At 69.5% G+C, this 17,405-nt stretch overlaps 1 protein-coding gene across 1 annotated transcript; it reads left to right on the top strand.

Annotated features, from left to right (window-relative positions):
* The first annotated feature begins 979 nt into the window (after nt 1-979).
* DUSP15 (dual specificity phosphatase 15) lies at nt 980-16,463 on the top strand. Its single transcript, XM_075438482.1, has 21 exons — nt 980-1,391; nt 3,542-3,575; nt 5,895-5,977; nt 6,306-6,355; nt 6,993-7,067; nt 7,582-7,753; nt 7,900-8,101; nt 8,556-8,609; nt 8,653-8,918; nt 9,531-9,634; nt 11,296-11,433; nt 11,621-12,452; nt 12,544-12,687; nt 13,340-13,606; nt 14,268-14,457; nt 14,632-14,675; nt 14,924-15,026; nt 15,353-15,454; nt 15,542-15,937; nt 16,039-16,157; nt 16,244-16,463. The coding sequence occupies exons 1-21, from the start codon at nt 1,371-1,373 to the stop codon at nt 16,382-16,384; spliced, it is 3,537 nt and encodes a 1,178-aa protein (XP_075294597.1). The 5' UTR covers nt 980-1,370; the 3' UTR covers nt 16,385-16,463.
* Nucleotides 16,464-17,405: the final 942 nt, after the last annotated feature.

The raw sequence follows: 17,405 nt of genomic DNA, 5'->3' as shown, positions 1-17,405 counted from the left end.
CCCGGGCCTGGCCCCCCCGTGTGCCCCTCCCCGTGTGCCCCGCCCATGTGCCCCCCCCAGGCCTGGCCTCCCCGTGTGCTCCCTCCCCACGGGTGCCCCCTCCTGGGCGCCCCCCCGGGTGCACCCACCCCGTGTGTCCCACCCCCCCCGGGCCTGGTCCCACCGTGTCCTGCTCCTCTCAGCGCCCCCAGACCCTCGCTCCTGCCCTGCTGACTCCCACCTGCTGCACCCCGTGTTCCCCTCCCATGCCCCCCATGCCCCAGGTCCCCTGTCCACCCCGGCCCCCCACCCCACGCATCCCCCCGCGGGGTGCGGGGCGTCCCGCTGCCAGGCCGGGTCCCGCCGTTCCCGTGGTGGGCACGGCACAGGCAGGGGTGGGCAGGGGTGGGCAGGGTGGGGAGCAGCCATGGCATGGGCAGGGGTGACCATGGGGTGGGCAGGGGTAACCATGGGGTGGGCAGAGGTGAGCATGGGGTGGGCAGGGGCAGGAGCAGCCATGGCACGGGCAGGGGAAGGCATGGGGTGGGCAGGGGTGGGCATGGGGTTGGTAGGGGCAAGCATGGCAGGGGCAGGGGTGATCATGGGGTGGGCAGGGGTGAGCATGGGGTGGGTAGGGGCAGGAGCAGCCATGGCACAGGCAGGGGAAGGCATGGGGTGGGCAGGGGTGGGCATGGCACAGGCAGGGGTGGCCATAGTGCAGGCAGAGGTGGGCATGGCATGGACAAGGGGGACATAGGGTGGGCAGGGCTGGGCAGGGGTGACCGTGGGGTGGGTGGGGGTGAGCATGGCATGGGCAGGGGCAGCCATGGTGTGGGCAGGGGTGGGCATACAGTGGGCAGGGGCGGGCATGGCATGGGCAGGGGTGACCGTGGGGTGGACATGGCACGGGCAGGGGCAGGAGCCGCCATGGCGTGGGCAGGAGAAGGCATGGCCCGGGCAGGGGCAGCCGTGGCGCAGGCAGAGGCGGGCATGGCGCCGGGCGCTTCGCCCCGCGGCCGCACAGAACCTTCCTTGACGGAGCGGGACAAAGGTTTTGTTCTTCTCCCCCCAACACTGCAGCCTTGTGCGGCGGCGGCGGGCAGCGGCGACAGGCAGCAGCCGGCGCAGCCCCGCGCTCCCACGCCACGGCACAGGGCGGGAGCTTCTCCTCCTTTGTCTGCTCCCGGCGAGAGCGGGAGCCACCGAGGACGCCGGAACAGCCGCCACCGGCTCGGCCTCGCCGCCAACGAGCCCACCCGCCACGGGCAGCGACCCTGGGGCAGCCAAGGTCTCCATGACGGAAACCCAACCGGCGAGCGTCCGGGGAGAGCGGCAGCAGCGAGGCCAAGGCCACCCGCGCCCCGTCCGCCCGGCCGTGCCCGCTGCCGGCCATGGGAAACGGCATGAGCCAGGTACCGGGGAGCGGGGGGCGGGAGCAGCTGGCTCTGCCGTGCCGAGCGGCGTTTCACCGGCTCCGGCACAGGGCTCGGCTGCCGTGGAGCTTGTTCACCGGGCAGCGGAGCGAGGGCGGAGGAGAAGAGGGCTGGGACCCTGCTTCGGCAGGGGGGTTGGACTGGGTGACCCACAGAGGTCCCCGCCAACCCCGACCATGCTGGGATTCTGTGACGCTGTGGAGCGCAGGGCTGGCAGCGAGCCCCTCTGCGGGAGGGAGGGATGGGGGGGGGAAGCTTTCCCAGGGGCTTCACAACCACGGCACCGGCTCCGGAGCACACGCTGGGAGCCCCGTGCGGCCCCGAGCCCCCCGGTCCCACAGCCCCTGCTCGGCGGGGCCGGGCTGTGCCTGGGGCTCGGCACCCCCGGGCGCAGCGACGGGTGCTGGTTCACGGTCGCTTGCGCTTCCCCTCGTCGCGGGTGGGCAGAGACGCCGTCTTCCTGCCAGGACCTCCAGCTCCTGAGCTTTGAGCACCCTTTCCCAGATCCGGAGCCGCTTGCTATCTGGAGAGGTGCCCAGCGCCGCGGACCCGCGTTCTCCCCCGAGGGGTGGCTCAGGAGGGTGCTGGGGACGGGAAGGTGCGGTCGGTCGTGGCTCGGCGTCCTGCCCTTGGGAGCTGCCCTTGCTAACCGACGCTTTCCTACCAGCTCGTTCCCGTGCCGCAGCTGCAGGTTACAGGCGCCCTGTCGATAGAAAATTGCTCTAAAATCTAAGGAATCATAAAAAAAAAAATCCTCTTTAAGCTGTTTGATGGAGAGAAACGTTTCCAAATGTGGGCAGTGAGATGAGCGCGAGCCCAGCTGTGCTGGTGGAATCCCCTCTGCCTGCCCAGGTCCTGGGTGCCAGACGTGGCAGGGGGGAGAAGCCGGAGGGGAACCGGCTGCACACGGACGAGCAGCCCGGGGAGCCGCGCTGCCCGGGCTGGGAGAAAGGGAAAGAAGCAAATAGCTCCGGGTACGGAGGGGTGTGAGGTGTCCTGCTTCTGCGTCCGCAGCGCCATTAATAGAGGCATCGTCAAATAATTATCTTCTCATCATGAGAAGTGGAATTTCACAAGGAAAATGAGGTGCAGGCGCGGTGTGCAGAGCGATCTGTTCCTGGGCCGTTAGAAACGGGCTCCCTGCGGCGCAGCGTGAGGGGAGCGGAGTGTGGGGCTGGGGGGGGGGACCACGGCGTCCCCCCGAGCTTCTCGGTGCCTGGCGCTGCCCCGTCCCTCGGGCAGCAGGGCGTCCGCAGGCCACGGGTATGGTCCAAGGCGGTGCGGAGCTGCGTGTCTGCAGCTTGCTGAGCTCAGATGAAAGGCCCCGACAAAGGATTTGTTGATAATAAGTAAAGGAGCAATAAAAGAGCTGGGTCTGACTCGCAGCTCACCTGGGGGTGCAGCGCCGGGCGGCTGAGCGGGTTGGGGTGCCGGTGCCAGGGCTGCACCCAGCCCCGCGTGTTGGGTGCTGGAACAGTGGCAGCCCCAGGACCGCTCGGGCTCAGCGGCACCGGCACCGCTCCTGCCCCGGTGCTGGGGACGGTCAGAACTTTGGCCTTTCCGACCGAGGTTCCTGCAGCTACTGGAGAGAGTCCAGCGGAGGGCTGCGAGGATGAGGAGGGGACGGGAGCATCTCTCCTACGAGGAGAGGCTGAGGGAGCTGGGCTTGTTCAGCCTGGAGAAGAGAAGGCTGAGAGGGGACCTTAGAAATGCCCATAAATATCTGCAGGGTGGGTGTCAGGAGGACGGGGCCAGACTCTTTCCAGTGGTGCCCAGCGACAGGACAAGGGGCAACGGGCACAAACTGAAGCAGAGGAAGCTCCAGCTGAACCCGAGGAAGAACTTCTTCCCTCTGAGGGTGCCGGAGCCCTGGCCCAGGCTGCCCAGGGAGGCTGTGGAGTCTCCTTCTCTGGAGATATTCCAGCCCCGCCTGGCCGCGGTGCTGTGCAGCCTGCTCTGGGTGACCCTGCTTGGGCAGGGGGTTGGGCTGGGGGACCCCAGAGGTCCCTGCCAAACCCCTGCCATGCTGGGATCCTGTGATTCTGTGATTCCCATGGGGGGTCCTGGCGCGGTGGGTACCATGGCATGAGGTCACTGCTCACGCTGTCGCTTCTCCTTGTGTCCCACAGATCCTCCCCGGCCTCTACCTCGGGAACTTCATCGGTAAGCGGAGCCCCGCCGCCGCAGACGTCCTCCGGCCGGGGACCTGGGCTCGCCCCTGCCCGCAGTTCGGTGCCGCGAGGGAGCTCCCTGCCCCGCGCCCTTGCGATGCCTGCTGCCCGTGCTGCCCGCGGTGGGCTGTGGCAGGGGGTCAGCAACGGGCACTCGGCTTCTCCAGGGCTCATCCAGCCGCAGCAGGAGGGCCTGGGGGCTCTCCCAGCACGTGATGCCTCATCTTCTGCTGGATGAGAGCTGTTCTCCAGCCCGTCCTGCTCCTCGTCATCCCGGTTTGCTTGGTCCCAGCTGAGGCCGCCCCTCGGCTGGCAGAGCCCCTTCCCCTGCCTGTCCGTGGCTGCCCCTGGGGAGGGGGCAGCGTGGGGGGCTCAGGCCCAAGCTGGTGCGGGTGCTGAGCCTCCCAGCTGGGACAGAGACGGCAAAGAGCGGGGCTGACTCGGCCTGCATCCCCCTGTGCCGAGGCTTCCGTGGGTGCAGGCAGTGATTTTCCCGGGGTGACGCTGGGGCTGGGAAGCCCTCGCAGCCGTCTGGGTTCCCCTGCGTGAGGCAGTGAGCGGGGCAGGCTGGGAGGGGACATGGGGGGTGCGGGGGGCACCAGGGCAAGCCAGGCCTTGCTGCAGAGTCCTGTGGGAGCTCAGCCACCCGAGCTGGCACGGGACCCGTGCGGGGAGCAGAAGAGCTGGTGCTGCCGCACCTGCACGAGGGAGCAGGGTCGGGACTGCTCGGGGTGCTGCACCCCGGTTTCACAGCTGCAGCAGACGCAGGAGGGTGGTGCCCACCCTCAGGAGGGAGTTTCTCCCAGAGTCACCCCTTCTCCCACCAATTCAGTGTTTTAAGGGACAATTCATGAGAAAGCACTGCCACCTGCCATGAGAAAACAGCGTTTATTCCTGCTCCTGCCTCCCCGACGGCTCGTGTGGCAGCTTGGTTCCTGCTGAGAAGGCTTCAAACTGCCGGTGGGAATTGCGAAGAAAATGTCACCGGACCCAGGGCAGCAGCCCCGGCCAGGGCAGCCGCGTGCCCGCGGGAGCACCCCGGGGTGGGCTGCAGCTGGCTGGGCGCAGGGCACTCAGGGCACCCAGGCTCACCACGGGGGTTCCTGCCAGTAACCGCCGACCTGGGCATCTCGGCCTGATGCCACCCGCGCACCGCTCTGCCAGGCAACCCCGGGTGACGACAGAGATTTCAGGCCGGCTCCACTGAGCTCTGACAGCTCGTGGGGACATTTTCTCCAGCTGAAAGCCTTCCCAGCCGCTGGAAGCCTCGGTGCCGGTGTCACTAAACGCCATCGCTCTGCCTGCCCGAGGCGGGTGGGAAGGTGCTGGGTGCTGTGCGAGACCCCACGAGGGTCCCCACCTCCCTCCCCACACCCACGGCTCGGCTCACCCGAGCGTCTCTCTGGAGACTCACTCTTATTAAAATTCACATCGTGCCGTTAGCGCGTCGCGCTCTGGATTCCCCAGCCAAGGTTTTACACTGCGTGGAAGTTTAGAAACCCGAAGCGACGAGATGGGAAAATGCGAGTCCTCCTCTCGGGCGGCTCGCGCAGCCCGCGCTGGTCGCAGCGCCAAGGGGAGATGGCCACGGAGCTTCCCAGCCAGCGAGACGAGCGCGCTCCCCTCCCAGCAGAGCGGCTGCGCAGGGCCGTGAGCGGGGCGCAGCCGGGGATGCTGAGGCGTTGGCGAGAAGCAGGTCCTTGCCCCGCGCAGCGGAGGGCACCCGATTTCTGCGTGCGGCTGCGGAGGGGAGGCTCGCAGAGCGCTGCGCGTCGCCGCTCCGGTGTTTTCTGCAGATCCCTCCGGTGCTCGGGAGGAGCTCAGGTGGACTGCAACAAACTCTGGGGGGATGCAAACCGCTGCAGCTCCGCTTCCGTAGCTCACAAGATCAAGCAGATCCCCGGGCTGCAGCAAGTCCCATGGCCACACACGTGTTTGCGCAGGGGAGCTGCAGGCGGAGCGCGCGTCCCCTCCCCGAGCTGGGGACAAGCACAGGCGGGCGGGAAGCTGCCCGCTCGCAGAGGAGGGAGTTTTTCCACGCAGAAGTGAATTCTCAGCACAAGCAGCGAGGTCAAGTGCCTTTGGAGGGAGGAGCCCTGCGGTTTGGCATCATGGGGTTTGCGTTCCACATTTCCAGGGTGCGTTTGGGTGTTTGCCCACGCCCGTGCCGCTGCGCGCGGGGGCTGTGATGCTGCCGATCCTCTGGAGCACGGCTCTGGGTGCTGGCTGCCCGCGGGAGCGCGGCGGATGCGCTGGTGGGAAGAGCAGTGTGAAAACCAAATACGTGCTAATACCTCATTTTATCCTTTAGATGCCAAAGACCTGGAGCAGCTGAGCCGGAACAAGATCACCCACATCGTTTCGATCCATGAATCCCCCCAGCCCTTGCTGAAGGTAGGATCCCGTTCCTGATGCCAGCGTGCAGATTTCTGCAGCTCCTTCCATGCTGCAGCATCTTCCTCCCCCCTCCAAGCACCCCACGGCTCGAACAGCAGTCCCAGGGCAGCTGGGCGGCCCCCCCGGCGTAGGAAGCTGGCCTTCTTGTGACTAGAACCCAGCCTTGAACGCTAACGGGAAACAATTTCCAGCTCTCCGGCCTCATCTTGTTTCTCACCCCCTTCCACGAGCCGCCTGTCCCCCCCTCCAGCCAGCCCGGCTGCGAGCACCCGCGACGCCCCGACCGCAGTGCCCGAGTTTCTCCTGTGCCCTTTGTGTCTTCCAGGACATTACCTACCTCCGCATCCCGCTGCCCGACACCCCCGAGGCCAACATGTGAGTACGCCGGGGCCGGCTCGGGGCATGTGGGCGGCCAGGGGCTGCAGGGCGGCTGGGGGTGAGGGCTCGCGGCACCCCGAGCCTCCCGCAGAGAGCCAGTGACCCGTAGGCTGGAGGCACGGTGCCCCGGAGCTGGGGACCACCCATGCACCCCAACAGCCCCCCAGCTCAGCAGCGGCTGGGGAGCGGGTCCTGGCCCTGGGGCGAGGCGGGGGGCAGCCCCAATGCAGCGCGGATGGAGGAGCAGGGAGCGTCCCCCCGGGATGTGCCTGGGGGGGAGAGCGGGTGCAGGGTGTGGAGCTGGCCGAGGGTGCTGGCGTGGCCGGAGGAGCGAGCAGCCAAGCTCCCGCTGCCCCGGCACAGATCACGCCAGTCCCCGGGCAGCCCCGCGCGTCCCCAGCACGGCTGCACAGCAGCACCCGCTCCCGTCCCCTGCACCGCAGGGCCCAGTCCTGCACCTCCCCTTGGCAAACAGCTGCGCTGAGCTGCTCAGGTCTCAGCAGCTGCTGGCGGTGCAACGGGCAGTTTGCGTTGGTGCTTCGTCCTCAAACGCTCGGAGCTGCGCTGCCTGCAGCCGGAAAATCCTGTTCCACCTCTAAAGTCCCTAATCTGTCTGGTTTATTTTTCCTGCCAGCAAGAGGCACTTCAAGGAATGCATCAGTTTTATCCACCAGTGCCGCCTGCACGGAGGGAACTGCCTCGTCCACTGGTAACTCTTGGTCCCCATGCCCGATGCCGCGTGCCCCCAGCACAGCAGAGCAGAGCAGACCCAGACCCCAGCTTTGGCTGCAGACCCCCGAACCACAGCCAGCCTGTGCCAGAGGGCTCCACGCCCACGGATCCACATTCATTCCCTGATAACTGATCAAAATCTTCACTAACAAATACTGAAGTGGGAACCTTTTTCCCTCGGCTGCGGCTTGTGCCTCGAGCCCAGCGGGATCCAGGCAGCCCTGGAGACGGGGCGGCTTTCGCTGCGGCTGAGCGAGGGGGCAGAGCGGGGTTTGGGGCAGGCGGCCAGGCAGCAGCCGCTGCTCTCGACTCCCCGGGGAGGAGCGGGTATTTATAGGCACTGATGGAGAAGACCTTGGAAGGGCTCAGCCCTCCCAGAGAGAAAGTTCTCGGAGAAGACCCAAAATAGCTGAAGCCCATGGGTGGAGGAAGGGGCAAGCGGGGTCAGGGCGCGCCGCCGACAGCAGCCCTCCCGCCCTTCCCCTCGCCAGCCTCGCCGGCATCTCCCGCAGTACCACCGTGGTCGTCGCCTACGTCATGGCCGTCACGGAGCTGAGCTGCCAGGAGGTGCTGGAGGCTGTCCGGACCGTCCGGCCCGTCGCCAACCCCAACCCCGGCTTCAGGCAGCAGCTGGCTGAGTTCGGCGGCGGCGCAGCCCGCAAGGTGGGACCAGCCTCTGCCAGCCGCGCTCTGCTCGTGGGTCTCAGAGCTCCCGCGGGCACCAGGCTGCTTCCCCGCTCCCCTGGCTGGCAGGTTTGGAGCTGCCCTTGGAAACTGGCAGCTTGGTTCACCTCTCGCTCCTTCCCCAGGTCCGCAGGCACCTGAAGCAGAGGTATGGGCCATCCCCCTTCAATGACGAGGAAGAAATAAAAGCCCTGCTGCCGGCGGGGAGAGGAGGACCGTCCAGGACGGAGGGAGCTCTGCAAGGACTGGTCCCACGAGCCAGAGACATCAGGAGCACGACTCCCTTCCTGCTGCGGGTGAAGAGGACGTTCTCCTGCATCCCGGCTTGTCTGAAGTGACCCCAGCCAAGGGAGAGCTGCAAGAATCACCCAGCAGCCCGGGAGGGGTGAAGGAGCCGCAGCACGGCGGGCCGGGGCAGCACCCTGCAGGGCAGCCGCGCCAAGCCCGGCTCCTTCTTCTCTTCTGGGGTGCAAGCGTGGCGTCCCCCATCCCGGCTCTCAGCTGTCGGGGAGGGGTTCGTGCGTGCTGCCGGGCTGCCCAGCGCGCGGTGGGCTCGGCCTCTGCGTGCCCAGCGTAGCGGGGATGCCTGGTGAGCGGGCGCTGGTGGCCCTGCGGGCTCTTGCTCGGGGCAGAGGGACAGAGGGGGGGTCTCTCCTGCGGCGGGGCCAGCCCCCAGGGCATGCCGGCAGCAACTTTAGCGCTCGGGCACCCGCTGCACGGGCCTCGGGGTGCATGGGGTGCGGGAGAGCCAGCGCTGCCCTCGGGGCGGTTTTCCCACCAGCAGCTCCCGGAGCCGAGGTGGCTGCGGAGCAGCGGCAGACGGGTGCGGTAGCAGGTAACGCCGCTGCACCCGCTCCCAGCCGTGCGTCCGGCTCCAGCCCAGCCGAGCACAAGCCCCGAGCGAGCGCTGCAGCTTTGGGAGCCGATTGCACCCCATTCCCACCCATCCCAGGGCACAATCTTTACCAGGTGGGAGCTAAGCGTTGAACCTGGCCAGACCTCTCTAAAGCAGAGCCTTAAGCCATTTTGCTTGAAGACTTCCCAAGTGCCCCCAGCAATAAACGCCTGTTCTGCACGGCCCGAGTCCCCCGTGACGGCCGCATCAGGAGGGGACGCTGAGGAGGAAGGTCCCGGCGCGGGGCAGGTCTGGAGGCTGCTGGTGGCTGCTCTCTGCAGCCTGGGATGGGGAACCACGCTGCTGCCTGCGGGAGGGTCATGAGAGAAGCCAGAAACACGGGTGCCGCGGCAGGGCTCCCCGTGGGGACAGGCTCTGCTCCGGGGGGGCCGGGCAGCCCCTGTGGAGCCGGTTTCCCTGCAGCATCTCCGCTCACCGGGTCTGGGAGCACCATGTCCAGGAGCCTGCTGGCTCCGGCTGCTGGGAGCACTGGGAACATTGGGGGACCAACCCCACCCACGCATCGCAAGCCCCAGCTCCTCCCCAGCCCTGTCCTGTTTACACCTTTCCCTGGGGCAGAGTCCCAGGTGGGGAAAATGCCCCCGTGCCATGGGTGCTGCAAGGCTGCACGGGGCGGCAGGGGCAGGAGGGGCTGGTGGCTGGGATGGCATGGCACCCGCCGCCCTGGGCTGCTGTGCCACGCCAAGCCCCACCTTTTGGCACCCCAAGCCTCCCGTTTTGTTTGCTCGAGGGTAATTTAGGAGGGTGCTGCAGCAGCGGCCGCTCCTGGGAGCCCAGAGGTTCCTGTGTAAACAGCCCCTTGGCAGTACCCGCACGCCCGCTCCCGTTTCTCCTCCTCAGAGCTTTGGGGCCGTGGTTCCTCCCTGCCAGCAGCACCTGCCTGCCGGGCTGGGTGCTGCCCTGGGGGGACCCGGCCAGCTGGGGGATCAACGGAGTAACCAGGGGTGCATCACCCTCCGTTGCTCCTGCACCCTCCGCCCTGGGGTCCCTCTCTCCTCCCAGCTCCTGCCAGGCTGCTCCCCCGGCTTCCTCGCCCCCAGGCCGGGGCTCTCCAGCACCCTTTCCCCCCCCAGCACCCAGCAGGGTGGTGACCTCATGCCCCAGGACCACACACCTAGGGCATGAGCTGGGACACACTGGGCAGAGACGTTCACACCCTTCCTTGTTGACGTTGTGAATCACAGGATCCCAGCGTGGCAGGGTTTAGCAGGGACCTCTGGGGTCACCCAGCCCAGCCCCCTGCCCAAGCAGGGTCACCCAGAGCAGGGGGCACAGCACCGCGGCCAGGCGGGTCTGGAATATCTCCAGAGAAGGAGACTCCACAGCCTCCCTGGGCAGCCTGGGCCAGGGCTCCGTCACCCTCAGAGGGAAGAAGTTCTTCCTCGGGTTCAGCTGGAGCTTCCTCTGCTTCAGTTTGTGCCCGTTGCCCCTTGTCCTGTCACTGGGCACCACTGGAAAGAGTCTGGCCCCGTCCTCCTGACCCCCACCCTGCAGATATTTAGAGGCATTTCTAAGGTCCCCTCTCAGCCTTCTCTTCTCCAGGCTGAACAAGCCCAGCTCCCTCAGCCTCTCCTCGTGGGAGAGATGCTCCCGTCCCCTCCTCATCCTCGTAGCCCTCCGCTGGACTCTCTCCAGTAGCTCCTCATCTTTCTGGAACTGGGGAGCCCAGCACTGGACCCAGCAGTGCAGATGGGGCCTCCCCAGGGCAGAGCAGAGGGGGAGGAGAACCTCCCTCGCCCTGCTGCCCACACTCCTCCTCATGCACCCCAGGATCCCACTGGCCTTCTGGGCACCCAGGGCACGCTGCTGGCTCAGGGTCACCCTGTTGTCCCCCAGCACTCCCAGTCCCTCTCCGCAGAGCTGCTCTCCAGCAGGGCCGCCCCAGCCTGCACTGGTGCCTGGGGTTGTTCCTCCCCAGGCGCAGGACCCTGCCCTTGCCCTGGTTGAACCTCATCAGGTTCCTCTCTGCCCAGCTCTCCAGCCTGCCCAGGGCTCGCTGGATGGCACCACAGCCTGCTGGTGTACAGCAGTGTAAGCCCGCGGCGAGGCCGTGCGCAGGGCAGTGTCACCTCTAGCCCAGCTCTGCCGCGCAGCAGAACGTGGGGCTTTGGGCATATCTGGTTTTGCACAGCTGGAAAAACCCGGGCGAGGGCAGGGTTAGCTGCCAGTTAATGTTTGACTCCTGGTGAAGCCCATTGCACCACGAACAGTTGAAGGGTTAAGCAGCTTCGCCTTCTCTGCGCACGGAGCAGCGCGGCGGGGAAAAGAGCTCCCGAGCATCTCCGCTGATGCCGGCGTAATTAAATCCCACGGGTCCTGCTCATCACCGCACGCCTGTCACAGGAGATGAAATCCCCGGCTGATACGGGCTTATCCCGCCGGGCTGGGGCTGGCTAACGAGCAGCGGCGGCGATTACCTCCCGGCCTCGGATGTAACCTGTGCAAGCCGCCGAGCGCGGCCGTGCGATGGCCCCTTGCCCGCTCCCCAGGGCAGGACGGGGAGATGTGGATCCTCCGTCCGGCAGCCCCAGGCCCTTTTCGCAGAACGTGGTCCCAGCTTGCCCAGACCAGGGGTGAGGAGGGGGCCGGGGTGCTGCCCCGGCAGAGGCGCAGCCGGCTGGAAATCCCCCTCCTCGCTGGCGCGGTGCGGGGAGCAGCGTGGCTTTCTGCGCTGCCCCGAGAGAGCGGCCGGGTGCCAGCCCGGCTGCGGCAGCATCCAGCGGGATGGCCAGGGGCTGCCAGGGTGAGGGGCCAACGCTGGCTGGGTCAGGAGGGGTCCTACCTACCACCCCTTTCCCCCTCCCCAAATGGGGGCTTCCCCAGCTCCTGGCACACAGAGCTGCAGTGCTGGCACCGCTGCCTCCTCCTCCTCCTGGGCAGGGAGAGCCACGCTGCGGGCAGACCCCGGGTTAGACCCCTCTGCGACGAAGGGCCCACGGACAGGCTCCGTACGGAGAGCAAACCCCTGCCAGGGTGGCTGGCTCGTACGGCCCCGCGTGGCTCCACGTGCCCTCCGTGCCACGCGGACGTGGCCCCATCCCCGCGCCCTGCAGGAAGGCTCAGGGCCGGGCACGGTGCCACCGCTTATTCATTTTGGGGCTCCGCAGCCCGGAGCAGCGCGCCGGCTCTCGGGAGCCTCGTCTCTCGTCCCCACGAGGGGTGGCTTTCTCTGACTCAGAGCTGGAAAGGAAACCCGGCGGGCTGCGGGAGGAGAGAGCCGGTGGGCTGCAGGCCGGGCAGAGGAGCTGGATTCCCCCCCCCAGTGACACGTGGCTCTGCCGCGGTGACGGAGGAGCTGACACCGGCGTCACCCCAACGAGCCCGGAGGGCAAAGCCCACCCAGCTGCTGGGGAGGGTGGGGGTCGCCAGGGCAGCCGGGCAGCGCTTGGTACCAGCCAGCTCCATCCCTGCTGCCCGCGGGGTGAGAGCCCCCTTCCTCCTGGACAGACGGCTGGGCTGCTGGCTGGAAGGACAGAGGGACAGACGCTCCTGGGAGCCGCGGCGGTGAGGAAGGGTGGATGCTCAGGAGCCAGCCGGGAGCGAAGGGGCTGTCTGGGACCCCGCGCTGAGCCCAGCCCTCTCCCGGCGCCGATGCCCAGCTCACCCACGCGTGCACCCACCTCCCCGCAGCGCGAACGCGGGAAGCCGTTTCCCGAGGCGTGGGAAGGCCGGTGCCCAGAAGAGCCAAGACCACGGGTGCCGCGTCTCCTCCGCGGGGACGGCTTCTGCCAGGAACCCGGGGCCAGCGGGGAGCTGGCGTGGGCACGGGATGAGTCAGGCTCCCTCGCCGGCCCCCGGCAGCCCCTGGCACAGCTCATCTCGGCCCTTCCCACCCGGTTCCCGTTCGACTCAGCACCAGGAGCCCCGCGAGGCCGATGCGAGCGTTAAAGCGGAGGAGAAATTCGAGAGATGGGGACACGTCACTGCTCAAGCCAGCCTGGAAACCCCGCGCCTGTCCCCACAGCTCCCCACGGCCGTGGGCCCACGGCCCCCCGAGGCAGGGACGTGCCCTGGTCCCCGAAGCGGGGCTGGGGGAGCGGGGTCCCTTGTCCCCTGCGGGGAGCGTGCGGGGGTCCTGAAAGAGTGAAGGGAGGCACCCGGGGGGGTGCAGGGGAGTCCCCTGTGATTGCTGGTGCCCTGTCCCCTCCCCAGTGGGTGCCCCCATGCCCTCTCCTGTGGGCTGCCCCTTGTCCCCTCTCCCATGGGTGGCTCTGCCCCGTGGATGCCCCCATGCCCTCCTCTCTGGGCTGCTCTGTCCCCTCTCCCGTGGGCTGCCCCGTGTCCCTCCCCCGTGGGTGCCCCAAAGCCCTCCCCCGCGGGTGCCCCGTGTCCCTCCCCCCTGGGTAGCCCTGTCCCCTCTCCCGTGGGCTGCCCCGTGTCCCTCCCCCATGGGTAGCCCTGTCCCCTCTCCCGTGGGCTGCCCCGTGTCCCTCCCCCGCGGGTGCCCCAATGCCCTCCCCCGTGGGCTGCCCCATGTCCCCTCCCCCGTGGGTGTCCCCTCTCCCGTGGGTGCCCCGTGTGCCTCCTCCGTGGGTGCCCCCATGCCCTCCCCCGTGGGTAGCCCTGTCCCCCCTCCCGTGGGTGCCCCGTGTCCGTGTCCCTCCCCCTGGCCGGGCTGCCGGCTCCGGGCGGGAAAGGGAAAGTGAAAGCCGAAGCCCCGCGCTTTCGCTTTCGCCGCCCCGCACGTTCCTTCGGGGCTGCGGGGCCGGGGCTGCGGGGCCGGGGCCGGGCGCGGGGCCGCGATGGCGGAGCCGGGGGGCCCGATGCGGCTGAAGGAGTGGCTGATCACGCAGATCGACAGCGGCCGCTACCCGGGGCTGCGCTGGGAGGACCCGCACCGCACGCTCTTCCGCATCCCCTGGAAGCACGCGGCCAAGCAGGACTACCGGCAGCAGCAGGACGCCGCGCTCTTCAAGGTACCCCCGGGACCCCCGCCCCGCTCCCTGCGAACCCCGGGAGCACCCCCGGGACCCCCGCCCCGCTCCCTGCGAACCCCGGGAGCACCCCCGGGACCCCCGCCCCGCTCCCTGCGAACCCCGGGAGCACCCCCGGGACCCCCACCCAGCTCCCTGCGAACCCCGGCGCTCCCCGTGCCCGACGCCGGGAAATCTCCTGCAACCCCCTGCCCGGCTCTGTGAGCACCCCCGGAGCTCCCCACCTGGGACCCCCCACCCAGCTCCGTGCACACCCCAGAGCTCCCCATCACCCATCTCCATGCGCTCACCTGGGACCCCCCACCCAGCTCCACACACACCCCAGAGCTCCCCATCACCCAGCTCCGTGAGCTCATCCGGGACCCCCCTCCCGGCTCCACGCACCCAGGAGCTCCCCATCACCCAGCTCCACGCGCCCACCTGGGACCCCCCTCCTGGGTCCATGCACATCCCAGCGCTCCCCATCACCCAGCTCCGTGCCCCCTGCCCGGACCTCCCACCACCCAGCTCCCCGCAGCCCCCCAGGGCGCACAACCCCAGCTCCCCACTGCCCCCCGCCCAGCCTCAGTGGCCTCAGCGCCCTGTGGGTGGGGGGCCGGGGCGCGGGCAGCCCCCGCAGCCCAGGGGACCCTCTGCCCGGCAGGCCTGGGCTGTCTACAAGGGGAAGTACCACGAGGGGACGGACAAGGCCGACCCCTCCACCTGGAAGACCCGACTGCGCTGCGCCCTCAACAAGAGCACCGACTTCCAGGAGGTGCCGGAGCGGAGCCAGCTGGACATCTCCGAGCCCTACAAGGTGTACCAGATCGTGTCCGACGGCGCCCGGGACGCGGGTACGTCCCTGCCGACGCCTGTGCCGGGGCCGTACGAGCCCCGTGTCCTGCAGACATCACCCTTCCTCCCCACTCCTCTTCCTCTCTGCGTGTCCCGGGCAGCCAGCCACCTTCCCGGGGGGCTGCTGCTGCCGTCGGCCGGGGGGCTCAGCGGGTTTCCCTTGCTCTCCGCAGAGAAGGACGGTGACACGCGGTCCCCAGCCGGCGAGGATCGGCAGGTGAGCCAGCCCCCGGCCCCGCACTGCCCACCCAGCAGCTGCCTGCGGGCTGGGGAGGGTGGGTGGGAGCCCCCAGACCCCCTCATCCGCTGTCTGCCTGCGCCCGTCGCTGTGGGTCCCGCGTGCCGCGCGGCTGCCAGGCTCGGGCAGGGGGTCTGCTGGCGCGTGGGCCCCGTGGCAGAGCCAGGAGCCGGCTTGGGACCCCCAGCCGCCGGCTCAGCCCTCAGCGCAGCCGCTCTCCTCCCCAGGGCAGCGCCGCGGGGGGTCCGGAGGAGCAGAGCCAGAAGGGTGCGATGGAGACGTGCCACGTGGCTCCGCTGCCCCCGCTCTCTGCCCACCCGGCCGAGCGAGGTGAGGAGGGTCCCTGGCAGCGGGGGGGCAGCTGGGGGCAGGGAGCACGTGCTGCCTGGCAGGAGAGACCCCGCTCGCCGCAGCCCCGCGTCCCCCTCCTCGTGCAGGCGATGCCCGTGGGGATGGAGACCGGGGTTGGGGGGTCCCTCCCTGCCCCCGAGCGAAGCCATCTGATCATGCGCTTGTGGGCTTTAATGAGGCCCGGTAACGAGCAGCGGCGGTGGGAAGCGCCCTGTGCCCACCTGGCTGGGGTCAGGACAGCACGTGGGGGTCCTCGGGCGCGGGTCCCCATGTCCCTTTGCCACCTCGCCTCTGCCCTGGCCCAGGTTACCACGTCAGGGGAGTCTTCTACGGCTGGAGCCCGACCCACGGCCACCTCCTCCCCGGACCCCCGTCCTACCTCCCCGTGGAGGACGTCAACCACTCAGGTAGGAGCCACGTTGGCCGGGTAGTGGCCTGGGTGTCCCCCCCCGACGCGGGCTGCCGGCGAGCTGACCCCCAACCCCTCGCCCCAGACTGCTGGCTCCACGTCCGCCTCTACTACTGCGACGTGCTGGTGAAGGAGGTCACCACCCGCACGGCCGAGGGCTGCCGCATCGCGTCCCGCGCCGCGCCGGGCGACAGCGAGCGCCTCTACGGCCCCTCCTGCATGGAGCAGATCGAGTTCCCCCCGCCGCGGGCGCTCGGCGGCGGGGGCCGGGTGGCCGGCGTGACCGACGTGCTGGAGCGGCTCCTGCCCCACCTGGAGCGCGGCGTGCTGCTGTGGGTCGCGCCCGAGGGGGTCTTCATGAAGCGGCAGTGCCAGGGCAGGGTGTACTGGAACGGGCCGCTGGCCCCGCACAGGGACTGGCCCAACAAGCTGGAGAGGGAGAAGACCTACAAGGTGCTGGACACGCAGCAGTTCCTGCAGCGTAAGTGCCCCCCGCATCGCCGGCTGCTGCCCCCGGAGACCCCCATCCCGTCGGGAACGGGGGTCCTGTGGGGACCCCCTGACGTGGGCGGTGTGTCGCAGAGCTGCGGGGGTACCTGAGCCGGGGGCAGCCGACGCCGCAGTACCAGATCCACCTCTGCTTCGGGGAGGAGTACCCCACGTGCGCCGGGCACCCCTTCCAGAAGCTCATCATGGCCCACGTGAGTACGCAGCGGCGCTGGCACCGAGCCGGGCGCGGGGGGCACGCGGCCGCACGCCCGTCCTCCGCCGTCTCCGTCCTCCGCAGGTGGAGCCGGTGTTCGCGCGGGAGCTCTTCCATCACGCCCAGCGCGTGGGCCCGACGCTGCTCCGCGAGTCCCCGCAGCCCTGCGCGCCCGGCACCTCCAGCCACGTCCTCCGCGTCCTCCGGCAGCTCTGCCAGCCCTGAGCCCGCGGGCGGGCGGGAGGAGAGCGCAGCGAGCGGGACGCTGCGCCCTCGACGCCCGCGAGCGGGGTGCTCCGCTGTCCCGCGTCCCCGGAGCCGGCGTGCGCGGGGCGCTCAGCGCTGCGGGGCCGGGCGCGGGTGGGCGCAGATCGCTGTATTTATTCCCCGGGAGCCCGCCCGGGGGGGGATTTGCCCCCTGCTTGTTCGGCGGGCGGGGGCAGGGCCAGCTCCGGCCTCGCGCCGCCGGTACGCGCCGTGGGCGAACCTGAGGAATAAAGGTTGGGTTTCGGTACCGTGGGCTCCGGCGTGGGGGGCTGGCGCCGCTCCGAGGGGGGCACGGGGAGCCGGGGGAGCAGAGCCAGGGCAGAGCCCCACGCTGTGGGCAAAGCCAGCTCAGCCCCCGCCGTGGGGGACAGCGTCAGCCGACACCCTGCCCCTGCGCTGTCCCGGGTCCCATCCTGCCCCGGTCCCCAGCCCCTTGGCAAGGGGTGCAGGCAGCAGTGAGGTGCCTGTTGGCTGCTCTGCCGACCCGGCGGCGCGGGAGCCTGTCCCAAAGGCACTCGCTGCCTGTGCCTCAGTTTCCCCGGGTGAGGGGGGTGAGGGGGCTCCTGGGAGGTGGGGGCCCTGCTGCACCCCGCAGGCAGCACCCGGGCTGGGTGCAGGGTCCTGGCACAGAGCAGGGGTCTGGCACGGTGCACAGGATCCAGCACAAACCCCGGCTGGGGCGGGGGCACGGGGGTGGGCAGGGGGCCAGTGGGGAGCCCAGCAGCAGCCCCAGCTCCGTAGCATCCCCCCACTCAGCCCCGGCCGGGGCACCGTGGGCAGGGCAGGATGAGACCGCGGTCGTGGGAACCCCCCGTGGGAAGAGGGGCTGAGGGTCCGGGGGGCCATGGCCAGGGCTCAGCCGAGGCCAGCGCTGCCCCGGGGAGCCCACGGCCGTGCCAGCCTTGGCCATGCGTCCGTCCGTCCGTCCGTCCGCAGGGACCAGCGCTGGACGGCCGAGCCCCGCTCCGCCCTGGGCGGC

Source organism: Opisthocomus hoazin, chromosome 18, assembly GCF_030867145.1.
Source record: "Opisthocomus hoazin isolate bOpiHoa1 chromosome 18, bOpiHoa1.hap1, whole genome shotgun sequence".
NCBI lineage: Eukaryota > Metazoa > Chordata > Aves > Opisthocomiformes > Opisthocomidae > Opisthocomus > Opisthocomus hoazin.
The sequence above is the reverse complement of the archived record's forward strand: the minus strand, read 5'-3'. Positions and strand labels throughout refer to the sequence as shown.

Bases quoted from the DNA above. Each gene is read 5' to 3' on its own strand.
- DUSP15 (XM_075438482.1), top strand. From the start codon at position 1,371: ATGGGAAACGGCATGAGCCAG. The intron at 9,635-11,295 runs GTGCATCACCCT...CTGCCCCGGCAG, and splicing joins GATCAACGGAGTAACCAGGG to AGGCGCAGCCGGCTGGAAAT. The intron at 16,158-16,243 runs GTGAGTACGCAG...CGTCCTCCGCAG, and splicing joins AGAAGCTCATCATGGCCCAC to GTGGAGCCGGTGTTCGCGCG.